General features: G+C 28.0%; 3 protein-coding genes across 7 annotated transcripts; 2 read left to right on the top strand and 1 right to left on the bottom strand.

The window, feature by feature from the left end:
- Window positions 1–577: 577 nt before the first annotated feature.
- Window positions 578–3869, top strand: Smug (Single-strand-selective monofunctional uracil-DNA glycosylase). 5 transcript variants are annotated; one of them, XM_015524935.2, is made up of 6 exons: window positions 578–725; window positions 897–1086; window positions 2271–2534; window positions 2595–2861; window positions 3449–3601; window positions 3657–3869. In XM_015524935.2, the coding sequence occupies exons 3-6, from the start codon at window positions 2277–2279 to the stop codon at window positions 3765–3767; spliced, it is 789 nt and encodes a 262-aa protein (XP_015380421.1). In that variant the 5' UTR covers window positions 578–725; window positions 897–1086; window positions 2271–2276; the 3' UTR covers window positions 3768–3869. The 5 variants fall into 5 exon arrangements, with proteins under 5 accessions (XP_015380421.1, XP_015380425.1, XP_015380422.1 ...); XM_015524939.2 differs by having other exon boundaries at window positions 897–1090; XM_015524936.2 differs by having other exon boundaries at window positions 580–700.
- On the top strand, window positions 3770–4419 carry LOC107174112 (uncharacterized). Its single transcript, XM_015524940.2, has one exon. It carries the CDS (start codon window positions 3770–3772, stop codon window positions 4250–4252), a length of 483 nt encoding a protein of 160 aa, XP_015380426.1. The 3' UTR covers window positions 4253–4419.
- beta-Man (beta-mannosidase) lies at window positions 4330–27754 on the bottom strand. Its single transcript, XM_089223914.1, has 13 exons — window positions 26836–27754; window positions 26195–26344; window positions 10972–11120; window positions 10677–10876; window positions 10344–10596; window positions 9406–9574; window positions 8647–8843; window positions 8200–8581; window positions 7861–8129; window positions 7640–7787; window positions 6650–6861; window positions 6346–6567; window positions 4330–4591 (listed from the first exon to the last, which is right to left on the bottom strand). Exons 1-13 carry the CDS (start codon window positions 26954–26956, stop codon window positions 4364–4366), a joined length of 2700 nt encoding a protein of 899 aa, XP_089080040.1. The 5' UTR covers window positions 26957–27754; the 3' UTR covers window positions 4330–4363.
- Window positions 27755–27846: the final 92 nt, after the last annotated feature.

Genomic DNA, 27846 nt, shown 5'->3' with positions numbered 1-27846 from the left:
TAGTAATATTGTATAATATGAATATGGCCTAATCCCTAAGGTAAATAGTCAAATAGGAGGGTACTGAGACTAAGCCCGCCAAAAATTTCATACATTTTTATGCTCATTCGATACCATAATGAATTATAGTAGGGCTCAACACCCTCCCCCCCTCACCCCCCCCCCCCCCCAAAAAAAAAAAAAATGACCGATAATCAATGGTATTTGCGTCTTTGATCTTTAATGCTTTACATAAATAAATAATAATAAATACAAATTAAATACATTCTGTTTGGTGTTACTTAAGGGCCACGACGGAATGATCCATTTCTACAATTTACAGCAATAGCTATAAATGAATAATTATTTATTAACATTCGAAGATGGTGATTTCAGTATAATAATTATATTATTATTAAAAACCAATACGCATAAATGTCAATTATATTTGGTCGACGACTAAATTATTTGTCGATTTAATCATAGATATTAATATGGTATTATACAACTTACAAGATAATATTATTATATATTTTTTGTAAATATTTATGGATTTTTCATTGCTTATCAAGACTGATTGATAATATCTGAAATAGATAATACTATCTACAAACCTTGAATATTACCGATTACAAAAACATTTGTACAAACCACGTTTAAACAAATTTTTTTGTAGAAGCTGGAAAACCGGAAAACCCCTTAGCCATACAAAAATACAAGAGTAGGAACGTTTAAATTAAATATCGGTAATTGAAATTTATAACAGAAAAGTAAATTAATAAAATACTTACATATGTTAATAACCTTTCATGAATTACGTACAGTTAAAGTTTTTCTATAAAGGTTGATAATAGAAATAGGCTAGCTATTAATTTCTCCTTATATAGTTAATTTTCAATTCAAATTGTTTTTTCTAGGTACGTATATTATAATAAGTAATGATTTCAAATGCTACAATGTACGATGTTTGAGTTCATTCATATTTCATTGAGAATCAATATTTATGAAAGCAAAATACGACCTCGACACTGTGACAGTGATTGCTGCTCATTGTATCATCTCAACATTTAATAATGACTACTCGCATTAGTTGTGTTAATGTATAATGTATGTATGTAATTTGATATTTTGAATATATTATTTATAATAAAATACCTAAACTCATAACATAGACGTAAAATTAAAATTTTTATGTGTTCAATAATATTTAACAAATAAAAATATATTTATGAGTAGGTAGCCAATAAATTATAGTTGTTCAGTTGTAAATTTTAAAACTAGGTATAAATAAGAATTTTACCAAAGGCTTTTATATCAAGGCTCTCAAACTATACTCTGTTCAGAATTAAAATGCACTGGTTGGTTGACAAAATCTTGTAGTTTGTGCATCCGTTCCATTCTACGGACAATTGTGCAAGCATGTTCTGTTCTGATTCTGAATAGAGTACAAAAATTTTTGTTTGATAATATTTTTGAAATTATCAAATTACTACTTGATATTTAATAATAATATGATAATATTATTACTAAATAATGGGCATTATAGAATACTTTTATATGAAGAGATTATAAGATTAAATGATAAGTTGGAGAAAGATTTATATTATGTTAATACATATTTTAATTAAAATAATCAATGTTTTTATCTAATGATAAAATTATTTTGTACTTTGTATTTATATGCTTATAATTATTAATTATATAGTATTAATAAATTCTATATATTATTAAATTAACATTATTTTCCTGTATTAGGTACACTCAAATTAGACATTTTTTTTTCACATATAATTTATGATTTAAACTTCTATAGTTATGTTCATATTTTTGTATTTTAACTGCAAATTTGCCATTTCCTAATTATAATTATATAAAATAATTAATCATGTCATGACTATATTAAAATAGATACTTATAGATAGATAATAGATGCTTGGGTATTTTTCCTAGAAGACAATTGGAAAATTTTGCTTGTTCTTTAATTACATAAGGTACACTTTAATATATTTTTAAGTTTTTTTTTATTTTTCACCTAGTTGTATTGGATTACAATATGACATGTTTATGGATTTCTGTCTTTGTTTATATTGTTGCCTTACTAGGTACTCTAGATAATATCAGTTAAATGGAACAAAAGTTATAGTCTGCAATCTAATATTTAATTTAATGAGGTATCAATGTATTATATATTTATATTAGACCAATTATAAAAATTCATAATTTTTGAAATTTCTAGTTATTTAAAACCTATTACAACTTAAAATGATAATCTAATCTTTTTTTTCTTGCAGTTATAAATGGCTGAATCGAAATACTTTACTCAACAAAATGATCCTGAAACTGAAGATTTAGCTGATTGTTTTATAAACTTAGAAAATGATCTTGTATCACAGTTAAACAATCTGAAATATGGTCCTAATGTTGATTATATTTATAATCCATTAGATTATGCTTCCAATTTACATAAGATATTTTTAAAAAAGTTTTTAAATTCAAACAAAAAAGTATTATTTTTAGGCATTAACCCAGGACCCTGGGGAATGTGTCAAACTGGTGTAAGTATTTAATTTCTAATTTTTAAAATGGTACATAAATTATATTTTTATGACTTTTAGATACCGTTTGGTGAAGTTGAAATTGTTAGAAGTTATTTAAAAGTAGATGGAGAAGTATTAAAACCCACAAAATTTCATCCTAAAAGACCAGTTACTGGTCTTGATTGTCATAGAAGTGAAGTAAGTGGTAAAAGATTATGGGATCTTATTATTGACCTCACTGAAGAAGATCCATATAAGTTTTTCAAAGATTGCTTTATTCATAACTATTTTCCTCTGGCATTAATGAATAAAAATGCTAAAAATATTACACCAGCGGATTTGAAGGTAATATTTTAAAATTCAACTCTAGTTATTAATTATTGGTTCTTGTGTCTTATGACCTAGCTTTTGAGTACTATTAATTACCATCGATCAAAATTGTAGACCTTAAACTTGTTTACCTATAATAGTTTAATACTTTGAATTTTTTAATCTAGTATTATTTCTACAATGACACTTAAGACAATTATTTTATACAATAATATTTATATATTTTGCATAATTTATCATATACAATCAGTAAATTTGTTTGCAATAAGAACATGAGGCAAACCATAGATGTGACTTACATTGCCGTGGAGACAAAACTTAGAATTAATCCTGTAGTTAATATATAATTTCATATGGTTATATTTATCCTTCCAGTTTCTAAACCATAGTCTAGAATCTATATTATTTATAGACATAGTGCAAATAATTTGATATCTTATAGCAGATTGTAGGATCAATACTGAAATCTGAATTTACAATTACACAATACATTTATTCTGTTGTATAATATACTTGTTCAGTATACTAGTACATACACACTACACAGTACTATTAATTTATTTGTTTTATCTATTTTAAATTATTTATTATTTATGTTTTAGAGTGAATACCAAAAACAAATACATGAAATCTGTGACAAATCATTGAGTGATTTACTTACTTTACTTCATATTGACACCATTGTTGCTATTGGAAAATATGCCGAAAAAAGATCTAATGAAGTAGTCAAGAATTTTAAATTAAATAATATTAAGGTAAAATTAGTTTAAACTAACAAAGAAATAATTCACTAACGGATTATAATTTTAGGTTGTACGAATTCCTCATCCCAGTCCTCTCAATTATGGCAAAGCAGAAAAATGGAAAAATGAGACATTAGTTATACTCAAATCAAACAATATTCTCCAGTTGTTTAATTAAAAATGGATTGGAGTGATCATATGAATATATCATTATGTTTAGCTAAAGAAGCATTAGAAGTTGGTGAGGTTCCTGTTGGCTGTATTTTTGTTGATAATGACGGTAATATTTTAGCTTCTGGTCGTAACACAGTAAATGAAACAAAAAATGCAACTAGACATGCTGAAATAAATTGTGTTGATACAATCATTAAGGCTGGCTTTTTAAAAAAACTATCTAAGATAACTGTTGTTGTTACTGTGGAACCTTGCATAATGTGTGCTGCGATGTTGATAAATATTGGTTGTTCTAACATTATTTATGGTTGTGCAAATGACCGTTTTGGAGGCTGTGGTACTGTACTTGCTGTTCCTGGTTTAGAAAAATGTAAAGTTCAAGGTGGATTATTTGGAAACCAGGCAATGGATTTACTTAAACAATTTTATAAAGGGCAAAATCCTAATGCTCCAGAGAATAAAGTTAAAAAAAAACCTGTAAATCAATAAAATATATAATTTTATTTTGCTTTAATATTTATAAATTTTGATCTAAGAAGGGTAATAATTTCTAAACTATGTATATATTATTTTTTTTTTTTGAGATGTATAATTTTTAATCTATATAAATTTAGTTCTAAGGTGTTCAATTTTTAAATTAAAATTTTTTAATGAAATATCTTTGTTTGATGTATATTTCACTGTTTTTGTTTTGTTTAACATAACAAATCCATTTTCATTGAAGTTTCCATCGACTTGAGTGACATTTAACCAAACAAACAAACCTATTCCTGTTGATTCCAATTTTACGTTTATTTGATTTCTTTTTTCTTGCCAAATTCTGGAAACCTGTGAATAAAAATAAAAATAATATAACTTACAATATTTTACTTTAACAATGTATTATGTATCTGAATAATATTATAAATTGTTCAGTTGCTCATTTGTTTTAAACTCCTTTATAAATTAAAGTTATTAATTTCCTCTAAGTTATTAATGGTAACGGATTTAATTAGTTAAAAATAAATAATTAATATTTTGAATTTTATTTACATACCTAATGTATAATATTTTTTTGTTTTAAAATCAATGGACAAAATTATATATTAAATCTATAATGAATTTAGGATGAGAATATTATAAGATAGGACATAGGATTGAGGGCCCCACATTTTTTACTTGCCCTGGGCCCAGAAAAACCTTGCGCCGACACTATACTGAAACAAAGGTTTTTTGCATGTATTATACTAAGGATAATTTTTATAGGGTATAATGGACCAATCTTTATTCTGAAAAAATTAATAATGAAGTGTAATATTTTGTTTTTGCACACTTCTGTAAAATGTATGTACAACATTCACAAATATAATAAACTCCTAAATTTGAATGCATGATTACAAAATTATTAGATTATTAATTATTTGTAGTACATTTTGTGTGACAATTTAGAATAATTGCTAAGCTTTTTAAAAACAAATAATGACATATTTATGATCTTCTCAAAAGTTAGGTAGAAATAATTTTAATTAAGTTGAAGCATAGCTCTTACAAATTTTTTGAGATGAGATTGATATTATATCGATTCTAAAACTACCTTTCTATGCCTAGGGCATACATATATATTCATAAGACCTCTAAAATATGGGGTGGTGTAATAATTGTAAATGCTTCTTAAACACATGGAATTCTCTTTACTACTAACAATACAAGATATAATTAATTATAAATTCCTATAATAATCGATACTTGAAAGCAATTTATACAATAAGAACTCTTTATTATTAAATAATAATATATTAACATTTGTATGGTAAAATTTTTATATTTAATGTAAAACTCTTAAGGATTTGCCAGTAATAAGTAATACAGAGTCTACCACACAGTATACATCAACATAGTCCTTTTTAATATTAACTATTAGGTAAAGATTGTAAGCAATCCATTTGTCCTATAAATCTTTTTATCTTTTTATATCTTTATCTCTTTAATAATTACAATAAATTGTTTTATAAGAGACGAGCCTCCCATTTTTCAAACCTGTGGAACTATGTTAATAGTCAAACACATAATTGCAGACTGTTTATTGTACAACCAAGAACAAGTTAAGCACACGATATCATACAGGTCACAGGACTCCGAACTAGGTCCCAATCCTAAAAATAACTCAGATTTATTTAATTTTTAAAAAAACACTCCCAATTATACAATCATATATTTAAAAAATGTACAACCCATTTTATTTATAACTCATCCTTGTAAATATTGTTGTAAACACTTATTCATGCTTATCTTTTAACTTTCTGTAACTAATGGCCTTTGCTATTGATGTTTTTTGTGATCAATAAAAAAAATTGTTTTATTTTATAACCTAAATTAGTACTTTAAGAATATACGTTAAATATTCAATTTTTTTTAGAAGTATTTTATAATGATAATATGGTTAACATAAATATTAACTTAATCTAATAATATTATAAAGTTATTTTTATACAAAAAAACCCATATTTCTAGTCACAATTTTAATTAGTTAAAATTATTTTGATTCCTTAATTAATATTGCTGATTAAAAAAAATAATAATTTTGTTAAACAAAAAAAAATTACCGATATATTAGGTGTCTCGTAACCAATTATTTTGTTGAATGCAGTTGGGAACAGGTAATTTGATGGAGACGCCTCTGTCATATTTATATTATTATAATATAGCTTTGTGTGCAAAAAACAAGATCTCATCTGTTGGTCTTTGCTTTGACCACATTTCTGTGTTATTGCTTTTAACCAATTAAAATAGTTTTCATTTAAAATTAACTGGGCACTATTATTTTTCTGAAACAATTAAAGGAATATTTGATTGAAAATTAACTTTACAATATTGAAATTTAACAATTAAGTATTAAGTATTACGAACCAACAATATAGTATCTGATATGTATGTAGAGAGTGGTATATTGCTTTTCCAGCTGTATACCTCCACATTAAAAATTACTTCCAAATCCACTAAAATATCAGAAACAACATAAATTGTTAAATTATTTGAAATTTCTAACTCTGGAACTATGATTGTTGGTGAGAAAAAATCTAATGCAGAATAGTGTAACATTTTCCAGTTTTGGTCGTAATCTTGAAATAAAAATTATAATTAATATCAATACATCACATCTATTATTTTATTAATCATAGTTTATACTTAAATAACTAATTTTTTAATTTATAGTTTAGTTATCCATTTATAATAAATAGTAAAGAAAAAAGTGTCATATGCACAAATAGTGTGTGGATATGAGGGGTGGGGTGGCGTCTAAGCCTCCCTAACCATTGTGATTTTACACCACATGCAAATATATGAAAAAATGTACATTAAGATATACGCCCCTCTCCCTAAATCTCAAACGTTATTTGTGTCTGTTTATATGACTTTATATCTGTCAAAAAAGTTTGTGATCAAACAATTATTACAGTTTATAACGATTTCATCTTATACCTAACTAAAAATGCTTACATTTTATTAAATATGCAGTATACGCGCATTGAATTTACCATTTCTTAAGGATTAACATTATGCAGTATGTAAAATAAATGCAATTTCATTATTAATATATTAGTGAAATTAATTAAACACAGTTTAAAAATTGAATATGATTTATAGTTTATTTTATCAATTTATTTTTTTATCGTCAAATTTTATAAACATTTTCATTAATATTATTTCATTTTAATCCTTAAGTATTGACAAATCCATAAACAAGTTTATGTTTAATAAAATTTATGCATTTTTAATTGTAGATAAAATCCAAATAGACTTTGTTGGTAAATTAATCAAAGAATTTTTTTGTTCAAAACTGATATGTAAGCAAATCAATTTTTATTGAAACAAAAAATTTTAGAATAGTTTTATTACCTATTGATGACCAAGATGGTGCTTGCCATACATCATTTAATTGCCAATATAATGCACCCATTGTTAAACCTCTACCATCTTTTAATAATGTATTTCTATGTTTTCGATACCATTCTGTTTGTATTCTCATAGCCCTAGCTTGAACAATCTAATATAATATTAATCATAATAGCAAGTAGTAATCGATATCTTATAAGTTATCTTTAATTACAATTACTTACTTGACTCAAGTACACATAATCACTAACACTAGGTTTAGGTGGTACAGGTAAATTCATTTCTATTTGATATAACATGAAACCATATCCTAAAGGTAGATGTTGTCTATGAATTAATGCTGGTGAAGGAAAATTAATTAAATCATTTATATCAAATGCTTTTTGCAGTGTCTGATATGCAGGTAGAGATTGTAGCCCATATTCTGATGCAAATCTAGTCCATGGAAAAAAAATTGAACTCCAACTATTAACCTCATAGTTATAGTAATGTACTAGAAAATGTAAGCAAAAAAAAAGTTAAATAATGATTTAAATACTTGATTTAAAGTTCATATAACTTACCATCTCCGTATAATGCGCTATATGGATTTTCCGCTATATAATTTTCTTCTTCAGATTTTAAGCCATTAGTGGGACTTGACACCACAAAATTTCTTGTTTTATCCTCTTCCATTGCTATTTTTTTTATTGTATTGACATATAGAGTAATATAGTCCGAAGCAAACATAGAATAATTGTTTCTAGTTCCATACCAATTGCCTCTCAACGCAGCTTCGTTTTCATTATTACCAGCCCACAATATTATGCTAGGATGATGTTGTAATCTTCTAATTTGTTGTTTTATTTCCACCCCTACTGTTTCCAAAAACTCATGATTTGCTGGATACATATTACAAGCAAACATCATATCTTGCCATACTATTATACCTAACTTATCACATAACTATGCAAACAATTTTTAATTAACATCAAGATATTTTAATTTTGGATAACTTAATTAATAATTACTTTGTAAAAAATATCACTTTCGTACACTCCGCCACCCCAAACACGAATGGTATTCATATGAACTTGTTTTGCTGCAGTTAACAAATTACTTATGACATTTTCATCATTCATTTTCTCAGGAAATACATTGGCCGGAATGTAATTAGTGCCTTTAGCAAATATTGCTACACCATTAATTTTAAAATAAAAAGACAATCCTAAAAAATATATTTACAAACAATATGCATCAGATTTTTTTGTACCTAATTATTACTTATAAGTTATAAGTAGGTCTTGGAAGTTGATGACTTATAGATTTTTTTTTTTTAATTTTAATATGGTACTTTCCTAGTCAAAAATGTGTTTCAATGTTTATAAATCTAAATAACTATAATTTTTATTTTGCAATTTATAAAATTTATCTATTTCTTCTTCTTTCTATGGCACTAACCGAAAGAAAAATCACAAATTGTTGTTTATATCATTAGTGTCCTATATTACACAGACACATTTCCAGGATTTTATTTCAGGGGGGGTTGGAACCCAAGAACCCCCTGGCTACATCACTGATTTCACAATTAAAATAGACTTTAAAATTATTAATCTGACAAGATATTTGTACTTTTTAAATATTTATACAAAATTTGTCTTTGGGGTCTAAACAAAACCTTAATTTCAAGTCATTATTTAATGTTCTTAGGATAGTCAACTTCTGAGCCCTATACAGTTATACTTATTATTTAGGTACTACATATTTTGTACTACACTTCTATAGTATACCCAAGCTTGGATCATTTTTATCAATTTGTTTCTGGATAAGTTCAGCTGTTCTGAACCCTATAGAAATTGTTCTTGATTGGACATTATCATTTTTAGTTTCAAATTCTATGCTTAAATTGTACAGTGGCTGTTCGCCATATCCATTGGGCCACCAAGTGTTTACATCAGTCTAAAACATAAATTGTATTGTGTGATTGGGTAGGCAAATATTTTCAACAAAAATGTAGCTAAGTACTTTTGTATGTTTCCATTCTTCTAAGTAAATACTACTTTTAACATAAACATATTGTAAAAACCTTAAACTTGTTCTGATAATAGTTCCGTTGTTTAATAAGTAGCGAATAATTGGATTTTATCCAAGTAGGTATTTAATTTATATTTGGGACAGCCACTAACATAAAATAAAAAATTTGGAGAACCAAGGGTGATGGCGAGTGTCTGTACCCCTATTTATAAAAAATATAATACAATTTTTCGTTAACTATTTAAAATTAGCATTGTACAACAGGTTCTGGATCAGCCCTTCAGCAGGACTTATAAATGATGTCTAATGGTCCTATACAATAATTAATACCATAAACGAGTATAGATATTGAGATATAAGATATACAATAGGTTATAGGTAGTATTTTATTTTTATATATGTTATCTTATAGAACTAATTAGCAAGGAACAGGTTTTTTATCTATTCTGCAATTACCTACTTACTTCACTAAATATATTTTATTTTTACTTCTGTAATTAAACCTATCAAATTTAATTGAGTCAAATATTAAAACATTTGGATTTTTATAAAACATTTACCGTGGAAAAATAATACAAATTACTTCATTTGGCAAGAATGTATGAACTATAATAATCATATAATTATAGATTAGGTTACCTACCTATTTACCAAATCAATTAATAAATAGTTTTTAATTTTGTTGTAATATTACCGTAGGAACATATAATTCGATTGCAGTGTGAATTTCGTTTTCAACGCATATATCGTTACAACAACCCTGTTCTGTAGTTAAAATACTTCTTTCAGTATTCAAAGCTAATTTGAATTTAGCATTAGAAATACTTCCAAAACATTTGACGTAAATATCTGTTTTTAATAACCAATGTGATACATTTGCCGCAATTGTTTCAATTTTAATATCTTCTAATACATTTTCTTGAAACATTATTATTTTTACACTTTTCCTATAAAACATAAATAACGTTATTATTATATTAATTACGATTTTTATAAATAACTGCTATAATAATATTATAATACCCACCATATTCCAACAGATGGGAATGCAGGACCCCAATCCCAACCAAATGAACTTTGCATTTTTCTTAAGTAGTTTACATGACATTCACCGTTGTATTGTTTGGGGACACAAAAAGGTGGAATCTTATTCGAATAATCATTAAAAAAATGATTTGCCATGCGTATAGGTGACTTAATGAGGACTTCTAGAACATTTTCCCCTTCCTAATATCATATAAAGTAGCAAATATTAATGTTAATAGGACAACTGTACAGTATTCTACGATTATATAAATAAAAAAAAGAATTATACAATATACTTTAAGAAAATCTTCAACTGAAAAAGTGTACTTCACAAACATATTATTCGTTGAGCCAATTAGTTTTTTATTCAAATAAATTTCACTAAATGTATCTATTCCGTCGAAAATAATATACTTTTTATTGAATGATTCTGAACTCGAATTCACTGAAAAAAAAAACAATACATATAAAGACCATAAAGTATGATTAACATTAAAGACTGTAGACTGTATATAATATGATTTAACATTTTTGAGGAAACACAAGTACCAGTAGTTTTCATAAGCATCAAAAGGGAGGGGGGAGTTTAAAAAAAAAAAAAAATGTTTTCTTATTTAGTGTAATTTAAAAACTAATAACCTTAGATTCTTGACATTTTCAACAAATGTTTAAGTACATGACCATTTTCCATTAAAATTTTAAAATATTTTGACTCTTTTTGAGCTATTTATAGATATTTTTTTTAGTTTTTAATTTTCAGAAATCTTAATTATTGAAAATTTGCATTAAGTTATGTTTGTATTGCCTATAGCAATTTGCATGCATGTCTATTACATAATGTGCTATGAAAACGTGAATTACGAATAAAAATAATAATGTGTTAACGCCAGACAGATCCCGTCAGTTTTTTTTTGTGACTGATATGGTAAAGTTTGATTATCGTCGAGTGGGCAGACATAATTTGAACTACACCAGAAATATAATATAACTGATAATCTGTTTTTTGAGGGGCAAATACCGTTTCAATACTTATTTATTTCATCGATTTTTTAAATTTCGTATAGGTATATAAGTTATAGGTATAATGCTATTCTAATTGTAATTTATATTACCGCACCAAAAACCATCAGTTAAATATAAAATAACCATGGTCGGACAATAGGACAACTTAGTATAGGTACTTTCAAGATACTGTGTGGTAATAACATCAATACATCATCACTGGTCGTAGATATCTTAACTCTATACGATTGACAAGTTGTTATAGTAGTTATATGACGCTTATAATATTATAAAATAAAGCATTCATATTACAACATATACAGTGTATTGCTTAAGTGGAATTTAAAGTGTTTATAAAATATACATGGATATATTATGATTGATATTTTTGCTTGTACTATTATAATTAAGGTATATATTAAAACTAGTTTAATATGCCCATATGGCTATATTGGAGAGCCTATACCATAAAAACTGTATAGACCATTTAATATTAATTTTCATATGCGGCTATTTAAGGATCAGTAGAACCACAAGTCGTATCGAAGCGTATTTGAATATTGATTATAAGTACTAATTAATAAATAGTAGATACATCCGTATATACCTAGGTAGTATATTATTATTATGTATTATCTATAGTAGTACCTATAAGATACCTTCTAAATCCTAAACAACTCCATCCACCAATCTATAAAATTAACCAGTATTATCTAAAAGTATTTTTATTTTTTACAAGATGATACACGAAGCATGCTCACTTTCATTTTGAATTTTAATTATTTATTTATAAAAATTCTGATTTTTAAATATCTTTAAACCATAATTTGAAATTCTGGAATTTTTGTACTACTTTAGATGACGTGTTCTAACGACATAAACTTCTTTTTTTGAGTGAAAACTCCCTTACTATTACTGTATATATTATTTAGTGGATATTTTTTTTGAAAATGTTGATGTTCCTAAACTAAATTTGAATAAGTAGATTCTTAGTTCTTAAAATGTTTGTACTATAAGGAATGAGAATAATATTCTTTAAAAATGATTTTAAATAAAATATAAAATATACATAAATTTGGACCTATTATTTATTATATTTCGGTCACTTTTATATACAAATGATCAATGTATACATATAAATATTAATGATTAAAATGTCAAATCACCATAGCCGCCGTATATTATAAGTTATTATATCATCGACCTTTTATCTTTAGAACATAAAGTTGAATAACTCAAAAACTACTCGTACGAATTTGAATTCTGATACGTCGAAATTTTCAGAAAAATTATCCACTGTATAATTTATAGTTGGAAACTTGGAAAGGGGTATTTTCAATTACAGTTTTTGTCTTCACATATCACATGACACTCTTTATGTACGTAGTACAAAAAATCTCAAGAAAGTTTTTGAATTACTACTTAATTAAAGAAAAAAGGGAGTGAGCATGCTCGATGAATATAACCCTGTAAACAACTAATATATACCTAACTCTGTTCGCCAACCTAGAAATTAACAAATAGTACCAAATAGTTTTTATTTATTTATTCAATATAATATATAACTAGTCATAACCTAACCTTAGCGGAAAGTTTTATAGAATTTTCAAGTTTATTGATACAGCAAAAATAATTTTATCGATATAAAATCGTATGTAAAGAAAATGTCAGTATAAACATTCAGTAAATATCGTACATAACATCTATACAATAATTTTTTTAAAGTTCAATTAAAAAACAATTTCGAAAACAGTTTTTGCGTAAAAATCTCAGTTTTCTTTTTAATTTTTTATTTGTTATTCCTGATGTTTTTGAAAATTATTGGGAATTTTTTACTTTATATACCCCCAAGTACCAACTAGATTCGCTTTCCTTAGGTACCTACCATAAAAGATACAGTTGATGAAAATTGAAACATTTTTACTGTCCCAAGGTCGGTGACAGACACAAAAAAAAAAGTTAAAACCCACGCATCATTGTAAAATCAATACGCTCAGTATCTAATACATTCACAAATTTCCATAAAACAAAAATTAAATAATTCACTTCATTTATGTATCTATAAATATTATATTTATATACTATACTAGATAAAGTTGTAATTAATAATGTAATATATGTATGTGATATTATATTTATGAAAAACTGTGGTAAGGACATAGGTATCAATTATTAAACAGATAACTTATCAATTTTATATAAACCTTATTTCTATTTCATATCAATTCACAACAATTATAAATTATAATTTATTATTATGGGCATTGTAATTTGTAATTATTGACTATGTTTTATTTAAAACTAAGAGTCGTAAATATATATAAATGTTGAATAATTAAATATAAAACATAAATAAGTGATAACCGATATTTGATAAATAATAACTAGAAATGAGAAAGGTAATGGATTTTTTTTACATAAAAATCTATAGTTAAATAACTTTGGCATACATATAACTACATATAATTAAAACAAAAACAATTTTTGTTTCATCGTATTGCATGTAAAAAGTACATAATGCAATTTGCCAATCGTAAGCGCATCTATTTTTATTATTTCATGCTGCCGTGAATTAGATTCTATCTTATATATAAAAATATGTACACATGTGTATGTGACCAGGCCACAAAATAAAATATAAGTTTAATCACTGTATACAAGCTGAGTCAATAAACACGTAGGTTAACTATTTATTAGAAATGATGATACCAAAAACTATCAAGAAATACAACATAAAAATAAGATTATTTATTTTATTTTAAAATTATTAATATGATAAATAATATTTTAAAATACTATATTTGACCTTATTTTTTGGTTTTATTATATTAAATAGATACTTAAATCTAAATAAATATAAAATGAAGACGAATTATTAACTAAACGTTAATTTTTTTATTTAAACACTATTTAAAAATAAAATATAACCACAAAAATATAAACTAAGTTTTTATTTAATAATGATAGGGAACTTATATAATATTGACTAATTTATTCAATAATTTATTATTAGAAACACCCTTCAGGCCACTGAACATTCATACGTACAATACACATTCGATCATTCAAATATTAATAAAAATACATTATGCACCAACGGTTTAATACATGTATATAAATTATATTTAAATCTAATAAAATATTTTTTGTTCATTAGTTTGGGTGAATAGCAAGTACAGCATTATATGACTTTTCATATTTTACGCAAACTATATAGGTAGGCCTAACAGTCCTACTATATATTCTACAATCTACATATTGTCAAAGTAACTTGAGTTGCATACAATACATACTTACATAGTTCAACTCAATAATCATTACTCAAAATACCTAACTATATGTCTATATAGCTATAATTATCTCCTCAACCACTTCGTATAATCATAAGTAATATAAGCGTAAGTATGATTAAAAATCTGGGGGGGGGCTAAAAATATAAATAAACACATATTAACGTAGTATAAATATTAATGAAATCTATTATCGTTTTTGAATTTGTTGAGTTTGTTTCATTTGTGATTTGTTTTCAATTTATTAAGATTATAGTCTAAAACACAGTTGCACGCTACCGCCAAATATTAAAATAAATAAATTTATAATTTTAATAATAATGATAATAGTAATAACTAGTAAATATAATAAATAAATATAAATTTTAAATAATAATTTGTAATATAATAAAAAATACTTGAAATAAAATAATGTATAAATGTACACATGCGATTGTAGAGTGAACATTATTACTGCACACGGTTAGGTTGTGAGCAATACCTCGAAGATACTCCAGAGTTAAGACGTGTTTTACCTTCACGATTGTTACAAATAGTTTGCAAGCGCTGTTCACGTTTTTGCTAAAGATTTGTTGGGTGAGGCTTTGGAGCTCATCGAAGAATTGCTAAGATATCTTCATCAATCTCAACTTGTTCTTTCTGAAGTTTCTTAATGAGCGTTAACAGATCAATATGTGCCCTTCCTAAAATCCCTCTCAATTAAATACCCTTTGACAACTAATTTTTCTCGGTCTCGTTGTGACACAACAATATTACAATATTCCTCCATTTTATGTGTATTATATAAAATACACACAGAGACTGCGTATATTTTCGACGTTTCAACTAAATTTACGCAGTCGGAAAAAGGTAGCGTGTTAATTGAGAGCACGATGTTGTCGTGAAATAAAATGTTTTGATTAGATAAAGACGTATCTGGATGGCTTATCCATTTTATGATCAATTTAATTCTATAACGTTCTAATTTCAGTGTAAACCACATTATTTCTTGTCTTTATTTTATTAAATAAAAGACATATGTGCAATTTTCAAAATGTCCATCAATATATGACACAAGTTCCCGGTTAAATTATATTTAATATATTTCAACAGATTTTTAAAATAAGAATATAAATTAGAAGTGAAATTAAATATCTTGGCGGTATTTTGATTGTCGGTCGATTGTCCATCTCCATCAATATATATATTTTATATATTAATATATTATATAATATACATATACAATATGCCTATACGGCAATACGGCACTAATCCGTGAATTCACATATATACAATAATTTTCTCGCATGCGTTATTTTATGTAAGTACTTATAATAAGCTATAATTAGCATCGTATTATAGTTATTAATTATTTCATTAATAATTTTTGAGACACAAAATAAATTATTAATATGAATATTAACACTATTTAACAAGCAGCTAGCTGATTAATAAACGTTTGTCACTAACTCATAACCATGGCTATAATTAATATAAATCATATAATATTATATAATAAACTATATCAGTACTATTGCCACGATTTTTTTCCGGGAAAAGTAGCTTAAGCCCTTAGGCTATCCTAGTTACAGCACTGAATTACATTAATATATAATATAATTACTATCACTTGACACATATTATTAATACCTGTTATCATAGTTGTTGGTTTTTAAATTTATTTTAACAGTATAAATACTTGGAGCAAATAATCTATCATTGGTACCTAATTAAGGACTTTAGAGTAATAACCTGGTTAAATACATATAATAATTATACCACAATATTTTATAATAATTTATTCTTTTTTCATGTTTTAAATTAATTATTTAAAAATATATTTTTTATACAACGATAAGAGAAGAAAGCCGTGGGGGGCTGTTGTATACTATACTATACCCACTGTTCAACAATACATACAAATTGAAGTGGGCGATTTTTAAAAGTAGCCTTACTTTTATTTGGCCAATTCTAACTGAGTGAAGCGTCGTCAACAACAGATTTCTGTGACCCATCACGCAGCATCGTATGAAATCGTCATTCGTCACCGATTCATCATGAACGACGATCATCGGATATTCCGATGTGCGTTAACAACTCTATTTTAGTAATTTAGTGTCGTATGATCGCAAGGGTCAAGATTTTAATTCAAATCTGGGCACTTAACGCTATATGCTACGTCGTGCGCAGCTCGCCAAAGGTTTTGACCGTCAAAACGTTCAGATTTTATAGGTACCTACCTACTTTGTTGCTTATAATATCATATTATATTCATATTACTATGAGTTATGACTACTGAGGTAGGTACCTACTATAGCTTGGTAGTACGTGTAGGTATTGTATTATGAGTTATGAATGTTATGATTATTATGAATAAATGTATTATTTTAAGCGACCGACGTTGGCGCCCCATTTGGTTTTGTAAAAACAACCGGAAAAATGAACCGACTACAGTTCACGACTGGTTGGTAAAAGAATAATAATATTTTCATGCCATGCATTCCTTACAGGAATATGGTAGATATATCATTAATCGCGGTTAGTGGTTACTTCGGAAACCGTACGCAGTAAGGCCTCGCACTGTAGCAGATAACAAAAATAGAAAACGGGAATTACGTTAAAATTATTAAATTTGTTCATTCTCGTCATTGTGCCATCAATAATGGTCGTTGAATCCATATTAAATGTGTAGTTGCATATATTTGATAGACCTACACATTTAGTAATTGTTGTTCGACCTTGCCACTACGACATTTTTCTTGTGTTTACCTCTGGTAGTAACTAGTAAGATATATATTATTTAATAACAAACGAAAACTAAAATGCAAAAATGGCCCAACCGATCTCATGACTCATGTACACTTTATGCTTTTAGATTTTAGAATCATGTTTTATTATCAAATTTTTACAATAGAAAACCATGTAGCACGTATGAAATACAGAGACAACAAATATCAATACTTAATCAACTTGAGTTAAAAACAGATGAAATCATTGCGCAAACAATATTAACATCCTATAATATGATAAAAATACTATGAAAATATAATATATAGTAAGAAAAGTTATTAAAAATATTATCAATATGCAACAGATAGTAAAATATTATAGGTACTTAAATCAAAAACTTCTATACAACTTGATAAATAACTCTGGGCATTAGTTGAAACCGAGTTCCGCCATTTTCTTGTAGGTTAACAAATAGTATAATATGCTATATGCCTATATCATATATTATGTACTTATAATAAAAATTTATTGATGTTGTATTGTATTTTATTATTTCTAGACTTGTTATTTATAACAACAAAAAAATTATTTTATATAGATTATTTTTTCATTATTATTATATTTCACCTTTAAAAAAATATAAATTTTCATTTATTCCTTATACATTTTGTGTATGATGATAACCAATGTTTTTCCAACCAACAAAATGGGCTTCAATGGCGGTTGTCCCCGTGCGAGCTTCACTAATAACAATGTAAATAATATAAGAGTATAGTGAGTAGTATAGAAGTCTGTAACTTAAATAGTTGCTTATTTACATATTTTCGCTCATTTACGCACGTATAGTAATTATTATTATTATTTATTATTAATTAATATTATCTTTATTCGATGATTATTGACGGGAATTGACATTAGCGCCGTTAATATAATATAGCCATCAAATGTTTATATCGAAACCTAGCTTTTCATCATGTACGGCTTTTCTTTGAAAACAAATCATAATATTATATTTTATTTATTTAGTGGTTAGGTTATTTGGTTAAAACTTTAACATAAAAAAAAAACTTTGCAACAACAATAATTCCTTTATACAATCATCCTTTATTAATGCATCTATATTTTATTATAACTATAGAGCTAACTCCCAAGCCTTATATTATAGTTATGATTAATTGCACATTTGCACTAAAAAGCTCTGAAAATTGATTGCACTATATTGCTGAAAGATAAAATACCCGAGACTACATGTAAATTTATAACTGTCAACTGCAACGAATCTGCAGCAGAAGTGAAGTAGTGGAACTCCAACGTGTCGCCTTTATCTTGTTTACTTGTAATAATATTTACATCTAATCTTAAAAAAAAAAAAAAACAGATAATAGCATGGGCCAAATTAATCGTCTTTATTCTGCTGAAATGTCGCCACACTGCGCATCACTACTGGTTAGGTTAGGCGTGTACTGGTTTTATCGAAAATGAAACTCGCGCTGCATCACAGACGCGGAGAAGAAGGCCGACGATGATAGCGTTTTCCTCGGACCGCAGATTTGCAACAGACGGAAAAAATTATCCCGGTTACCGGTATGTCTGCCATAATAAACAATATGAAACGTGATCGTCAAACTCATGCCGTGGTCGAGGTGACTATAATTCATGGTTTACATTACCTACTCGCGAACGACGCGAATAGATAACCACGGTCCACGATATCTACAGTGACCGCCGACCTTTTTCTCGGCAGCCGTCCGTACGACGCCGTTCAATTTTCCATGAAACCTTTTTCACGTAGTCATTTTCGAAGACATCCGCATGACACGATCGTCATGAATTCATGACATTGTCTGCTTTAGCCGATAAATTTGCGTCCGGCAGAATCAATTTTTGACTTGTTATAGTTTTAATATGTTGTAAGCGATTGTTGAGTATTTCAGTATTTGTAAGTAAAATAGAACAAAGTAAAAATTTCCAAACTAGATAATGTTCTTCTATTTTCGATAATAGATCAATTAAAAAGAAAACATTTTGTATGCAGTTGACAATATATCGACGAAACGAGTCTAATTATTATTTATTAGATTGATTAATTATTTAAATTATTATCTTATAATATATTATTATATACCTACATTATTTAAATATATTTGTGGATAGTCAAACAATGATAAAAATAATGATAAATGTTTAAGTTAAAAATAAAATTATGCAACGTAATATGTAATAGTACTAAACTACTATTTATTATGAATGATATATTATAACGCAAAAAGAATTTATACTAGGTAGGTACACCGTGTCATGCCATGTAAATTAATTTTCTCTCATTGGTTGAATCGTGATATTATGGTTTATCGTTATATTATCATACGATACCTAAGTAACCAAATGATACCAATGATAGGGTAGGTACTACATATATAGTATATATACATTGGGTGGTCCTTATTTATAAGAAAAAAAAATATATTAATATTTTTAATATCTTACCCACCAACATAGTTCATTACTATGAGTAAGTAATTTATGTTAAATATATATATATATATATATACTATACATACATAGGTTAGTTCCTACATATATCATTGGTATTGTATTTTGGTATACCTATACAAAAAACGCACGGTACGATGGCACACGAATAATAAAAATACGATAAGGTGTAAGAATGTGATCCCCTCTTAAGTAATGTCATACCACCTGTTTTACAGTACGTATGTCCTACGCGATATTAGCATTTAAAATTAATTGTTTTTTTTTATGAAATGTACGAACGTATTTATTTAAAATTATAATCATTTTTTTTTCACTGCCACTGAATTTCATTATTTCATTACCAAGTCTTTTTATTTCATTCGTTTGAATAGTGAAAGTTCAGTCACGTTACTCTGGGGTTGTTGTTCATTCCACAGAATTATGATTTAGGACTACATTAAATTAAAGTAAGGTATAGTAAATACTAAAAAAAAATTCGAATTTCATCATACGAACGAATCGAGCGATAAAAATTGTATCTATATAAATAAATTTGTTCGAAAATTTCAAACGCACAACTGACAGGCTTATAATAATTATTGAAGTTTATAATATATAATCGCATTTCACTACATTATATTTGTATATTGTATATTTCCAGGCCTCGCCACTTCCGAATTAACTATTTGCGTCACCGCCATTTCTTGAGTATTTACCACCAAGGCCTATACATCTATGTTCTATGAATATTATTCAAAGACTCCACTTAATAAATATATCCGTTATTAAGAATTTAATGTAGTTGCACGTCAATGTCGTCAATATATGAAATAATTACCTATATAATTATGTCATATATGAACTGAGATGCATTGTAATAACAATATATTGGTGAATAAATCGCATGTAGATCACATCTCAATAATGCATTTATTCAAAATCTGATTTTTGGAATGCTAGACCGAATTAATATTCATTAGGCACTACAGCTAGGCCAGTGGTACAGTATATCACGAGAACAGGACCAATACGCGACTAACAACAGTAGGTGTGCTCCCGAACTATGACCTTCAAGCTTACAAACCAACACAAAAATCATTAATAGAAATAATGTTGCTATAAAAATCTACTTTATTCTATAGGCGCGTGTCGAATGTATATTGTCATTGAGAAGGTCACTGTAATGTATGTATAAATGTATTTACGACGAAAATTATACGATTCTTAACGGACCGATCAGCATAGGCGCACATAGGGTGTGAATTTAGGGGGTGCTGAAATAATTTATAGTACACAGACCCGTGGGGAGCGAAGCCCCCCACTACACCACCCTAATACTATAATAATTGCATTGCAATAATTTTAAATTTTATTAAAAATAAAAATAAATATTTTGTAATTATATTACAAGTTATAATAACATGTATAGGTAATCATTAATTATTAATGTTAGACAAGATTTAATTTTCTGTTTGATATTGCAAATGTTTGCAATATAATTTCCCCTTCTATTTTATTGGTAAGATCACTCTCAATGCTAAGCGTAGATAGCTTGGTAAATCTTTCTATCTTTCTTGGCCCATATTGGTGCGTAACCAGTTTTTCAATCTACGCATAGCTGAGAAGGAGCGTTCACACGTTGACGAAGAAATTGGAATTGTTATTCCCAATAGCTTACAGACATTTGGAAACGAACTTTTATAACATTGATTTTTCATGCCTTCATATATAAAGCTGGCTGGTAGACTATTCATTAAAACCATCATTTCTGCTGATAAACTAACTGTTGATATTTTCAAAATATCCTGATATACATAAACAGATTTATATAATAATATTTCAAAAGATATGAATATGTAATAAATATTTTAAATAGTTTATGCGGTGCTAATTTTAAACCTGAGAGTGCTAAGCACCCCCAAGCACCCCCCTATGTGCGCCTATGCCGATCAGTGAATCCGTTTATGTCGTATAGTCCAAGGACTAAGGAGTAAGGATATTTTATAATGTTATTATATATTCATATTGCTATTGGTAACCTATTATTCAATTAGTACAATAAATTAGTTCACTTAGTTAGATCTAATTTTTTCGAAAAATTAATCACATACTGCATAGATCTCTAACTCCCTGATGTATTGTTGTAACTTATAATATTAGGTGTTTATATAAGGAATGTTAGGTAATTGTTATACCGTTTAACATTGTGAAATACGTAGTATATAAATATCATAAATTAATATAAATATTTTGAAAATTTCATCGATTATAAACAGTAAATAATAATGTTCGCACCACGTGTCCACGTAGTAACGAAATGTCACCTGTAAACAATATTTTTTGAATCACTATAATTATTTAAAACAAATTGATATTTTTTCCAGACAAACAATAAACATGTTTATGAATATTAATTTGGGAGGGAAAAATGCTAAATCTAGCTTATTGATATTAATATTTTGATAATTTGGGATAACCATTTGCCTAGTGCCAACGAATAACTTAATCCGGGACTGCTTTCATGAATAAAAAAAAATTAATATAAGCAGTAAGTAATAAAAAGAATATTTCAAAATTTTGACGAATTGATTCTGTTTAAGGAAAAAGTGATCGATCTCTGTATACAATAAAGGTTTGTAAAATTCAAGCCAATGTAGATTGTACGCGGCTGTGTAAACATAAAATAAATACAACAAATAGTATGTCGTTAATGGCTTGCACCCTGCCGCAGCATGTACGACGCATATGTTATAGTTATAGTACACGGTAATAATAATAGTACACTCTGGCGGCCACTTTAGGAGACGGTGCTGCAGCATCGTTTGAATGTTTGAAATCGTAGTTCTAGTTCAGTACTCACTACTCAGTACTTAGTAATACTGAGTCAGTACTGATCAGCTCATCGCATCACGCCAGGTCCTGACAATATAACTGGACGAAAATATACAATATACATTCTTCAGGATATTTTATTGTTACAATTTTATAATATTATACGCCGATGACGGTAGGTTGGTAATCGGTAGCTCATATGTGATGATGCATTGTTTTGAAATTTTCGATTTTATAGAAACTCCAGTAAGCCACACCAGTAAACAACCAAAGTATCACCCTATATATAGTTTAGTCGGACATACTATAATAGTGTTAGTGTAATTATATAAGTATTGTACAAAAATACTAATTATTTTTTTTAATTGAACAATAAGGTGAATCCTTGATACCCATGATATCGGATAAGAAGGGTGTTTGTTTGGTTCGCTGTTGTGAATTTGTATACAATTTGATTTTTATCTGATTATACTGGTAAGTATAGACATGAATACATGATGCAGTACGCTAAACGCTAGTAGTTAATATCCATCGAATCCCATCCACTGGCGGACTATGCCAGTGTGGAACCGAGACAATTCTCGGTGGGCAGCGTATCTATTATTATTATTTTTTAAATATATTCCTTTTTATTACAAAATAAAATCAATAAGACGTAATAAGCATAATAAGAAAAGTATATAAAAAAAGTAAAAAAAAAAAGCTCAGGATAAATATTTATTTTGTCCGTGCGCAAATATGGCCCCGTACACAACAGAATATTCCAAAAAGTTATTGTTAAATATTTGCATGTTTTATACATTTATAATATTGTACTTAGTTGAAAAATAAATAATTATATATTAACGCTAACCTAGTCCAAATGAGATAACGAAATAAAATTATAGGAACGAGGACTCGTATAAAATATAAGTAGTCAGTAGGTATATAAAAATTCGGCGTCAATTGGATGGTGAAGAAGATAGATATTAGATAAAGTAGGTACGATTCAAACAATTAAAGCGACTACAACACTATTACACAACTATAGTTGACACAACTACACAAGCCACTACGGACGTTAGAATGCTATGGTATTGTGGTTGTGGCTCTGGTGCGCCGGTGGGGATATACGAACCGTATAATATCCCCTCCATTTTTGTAACACAAATTTCTGATTACTCCATACATAGTATATACAACAAAACTACTTTTTTCGTAGACAAACATTAATTGATATGATAAATGTGTAGAAAAACGATCGCGTGTATCTTAGCTATAGGAACCTTTTATTACAGTTGACCTGCATAATAGAATATTAATGAGTATTAAGTTTTTGACCATTTTTTAGTTTAAGTTTAAAAGTTAGGCGTTCTCATTCGTATCGTAACTGATTATTAAAATAAGTAATAAATTACTTATATTAAAACTTGTAAGCTATATCAACTGTCAAGTCTATACTATATATTATTATATATTGACTATAACTATAACATGTTACTGAACAAGACATTCTGTGATTATTTTAAAAACTAATAATGATAATAATATAACATTAATATACTATAATGTGTCAATGCGTGATACGTGTGGTATTATATTTGTAGTAGATGTATACAATGTACATAATTTAGGTGCAAAATACATAATACATATTATTAGGTAGGTACATGCATTTAAATAAGCTGAACTCCCAAAATCCTTGTATACAATTATAATAATACAAGTGAGGTAATTAGTTAACAAATTTTACCTTTTTACAGTACATTATTGTGATTCTAGCGACCATATAAACTAAAATAAGCACTTATATTATCTATTAAAGTTCAGACTTGAAAGATGGGTCAGCAATTTTGTATTCTTCAGTATTGAATTTTGTTTTATATACAAAATGAAACAATTTTAAAATACTAACAGTCGTAATGCGAAGCGGGGGGCTGGCTAAGCCCTTCTAAATATAAAATAAGCCGACTCATTCCCAAAAACTCATACTGTAGGCACTTATTAGTTATTATTATAATATTATAAATAGGTCACCTATATCTACATTTATTTTACTTTTTTTAAATAAAATATATTAATCGATAATCAAAATAAATTATAACCTGTATAAGTTATGCGTGGAAATAATATGATTCAAGCCAGTTATATTTTATATATATATTTTTTAGTAATTATATTTTATTAATTCATGTTATTTCTTTTTTGTTTTGTTTTTTTGTATACTACTACTTTTCTATTAATTAAGGCTCCAGTCCTACCAAATAATCTTAGAAGGTTCCGATTAAGTCGCATAAAGATGATGTCAGATGTCAGCGCGCTGTTTGTTTTCTTTCTTTGCAGGCCTACGTGTAAGTAAGTGTATAACATTAACAAAATTAATTCACGCAAAATCATTTATTTTTATGTTGTAAAGTAATCTTAGAATAAAATCACTCATTATAAAAATTATAGATTATATTATTATTGAAGGTATTACATATAGATTTATCTAAATATTGTCTCAAAATAAGTTTATATTAATTTAAATATAAAACCGATGTGTCAAACTCTCAAAAATAGTATACTCTATAAATTTTGTTACAGCGAATTTTACTCTAAAATTATTCAAAAATTATAAAATAAAACAATTTTACGCAATGCATTTTATGTATGTTCCACATGGGTTCGAGAGACAGTCACATAAAACAAATATTGCGCTGACATTCATTAAAATTGATTAAAATCTATTTTTAATACTATGATTAGTGATTACATACATTTTAGTCTTACAGAACCTGCAGCAAGTTTTAACAGATTATATATATATATATATCTATAATCGCTATATCAATATAATGCCTTGCAGTATGTATCACTGTATATGCAGTAGCGGCGGTATCTCTAAAGTCTGCGAATATTTCAAGTATGTCAGTCCATAAGTACCTTATACCTTTTTATAAAAATTGCCTCTAGCCACTTTATTGTAACAAACGGCGGTCGCAGGGGGTATTGGGATGGCCATGCCCCGCAAATTTAGTTAATATTATTTGTTTTATCTCTAGTAAAAATAAATAAATAATATTCGCTGTATTATTAGAGATTTTTTACTACCCCCCCCCCCCACAGTTGATATACGCCGGAACCTAAAGACGAATATTAATAGACTATATTATTGTGTAGATATAGGTAGGTACATGTACATATAGTTAGATTCGTGAAATGTATTATTGTACGAGTCCTGCTACCTCACCTTTGAAAGTTACGGAATAAGTCCAATCGTCCTCGGATACCCATCTATACGCTACGTCATTGTATCGTCGCAACGGGTCTTCGTTCAGTACGCTGTTGGTTAGCAAGTCGGTGAATACTCCGCCGGGCACACGGCCAGTACCAGAGACACCTGAAAACATATTGTGACGTACATATATAGGTACCTATAAGGCTATAGAGATATACGTATAGCAATAGCATAATATTATAGTAACGCTTATTATTATTCACTTATTCTCGTTCAGATTGGTCGTGCGTATATATTATAATAGTTTATAGGGCACCACGTGATGTGTATTACTGTATTAATATATATTCATATTGGACCCATGTGGAACTAAAAACAAAAAATGTTATTGTTTTCGAAGAGGATTTCAGATATCGGATATTTGGATGTCTACAATCAAAATGTGGATCTGAATTATATTCACTGCAAAATCACTCAATACGGTTGTGATTTGTGATGTCGGTAAAAACTGTAGTTCAAATAAAATAAGTAAAAAGCAGAAAATTGACACCAAAAGTGTCGATTAAAGAGTGATAGAAAAACGAACGAAGTGCCGAAAATAAGTCGAGGTTTATCACAACTATTAAAGTCCCGTCGACCATCTCACCACTCACTGGTATTTCTGTTAGCGAAGCGCCAGTGGGACGAATCCAACGACCATTCCAATACCGTGCCAGACGCAGCCGACAAACGCAGGAGGAACAGCGCTGCAATAATTTCTGATACGGGCTGCATGATTCCTGCGAGCGCGGCGCCGTATCCGGTTCGCCGACAAAAGTCGTACTGAATTCTGATAGTGTCCGAACCCGAGCGTGATGGTCAATCTAATCGTTCGGACTAGCGAGTCGGTGGCGTCTCCCGTGTTTCCTACACGACACGGTTGTGTAGTCTTAACATTCAAACATTGATATTATAAACATAACGCGGTCGTAGTATAATGGAACCAGAGTGGTATTATACCGCGAACACTATACAACGTACGACGTTGTTTAATATTTGAACGCGTTATTGCGTTAAACGTTTGGTATAGTGATTACTGATTTGTACCGAATTGTATAGGTACGTCGGCAGGCGGCAGCAGTCGGTGCTCTACAACTTCTGATGAGCAACAATATTGTATTCAGTGTACGATTTTACGAGTATAATATTATTAGAATAATTAATAACATGAACGCAAATTATTCCAAAGGGTATAGGCGGTATTGCTAGGTTTATTACTTGTGTAATATTATAAAAGTCTAGAACATTACGACATAATACACGACGGCTACGGCGTGGTTCGTATACAAATAATATTGTTGATATATGGTGATCTGTACGTCCGTCCGTCTGTGTGTTAATAATATTGTAGCGTTCCATCCGGTACCAGTACATATTATTATACAATATTATAATTTAAGAAATAATATACAATTATTACTATTGCTGGTTTTTTGTTATTATTGTATATTATTATTATACGATCGTCGCGTTGTTATTATTATTATTAGTAGTAGTATACGGCGTTTGCGTACGTGCCGCGGTACCACGCATGCTCACGGGTCGGAACGCGACCCCTCCACCCCTCGTCGAACAACATCACCACCACCACGGTTGACGACCGAACGCGAATCGTCCAGCGCCAC

Source organism: Diuraphis noxia, unplaced genomic scaffold, assembly GCF_037042655.1.
Source record: "Diuraphis noxia isolate RWA-SAM2 unplaced genomic scaffold, SU_Dnox_SAM2 contig0003, whole genome shotgun sequence".
NCBI lineage: Eukaryota > Metazoa > Arthropoda > Insecta > Hemiptera > Aphididae > Diuraphis > Diuraphis noxia.
Note: the sequence above shows the minus strand (reverse complement) of the source record. Positions and strands in the feature narration are given on the sequence as shown.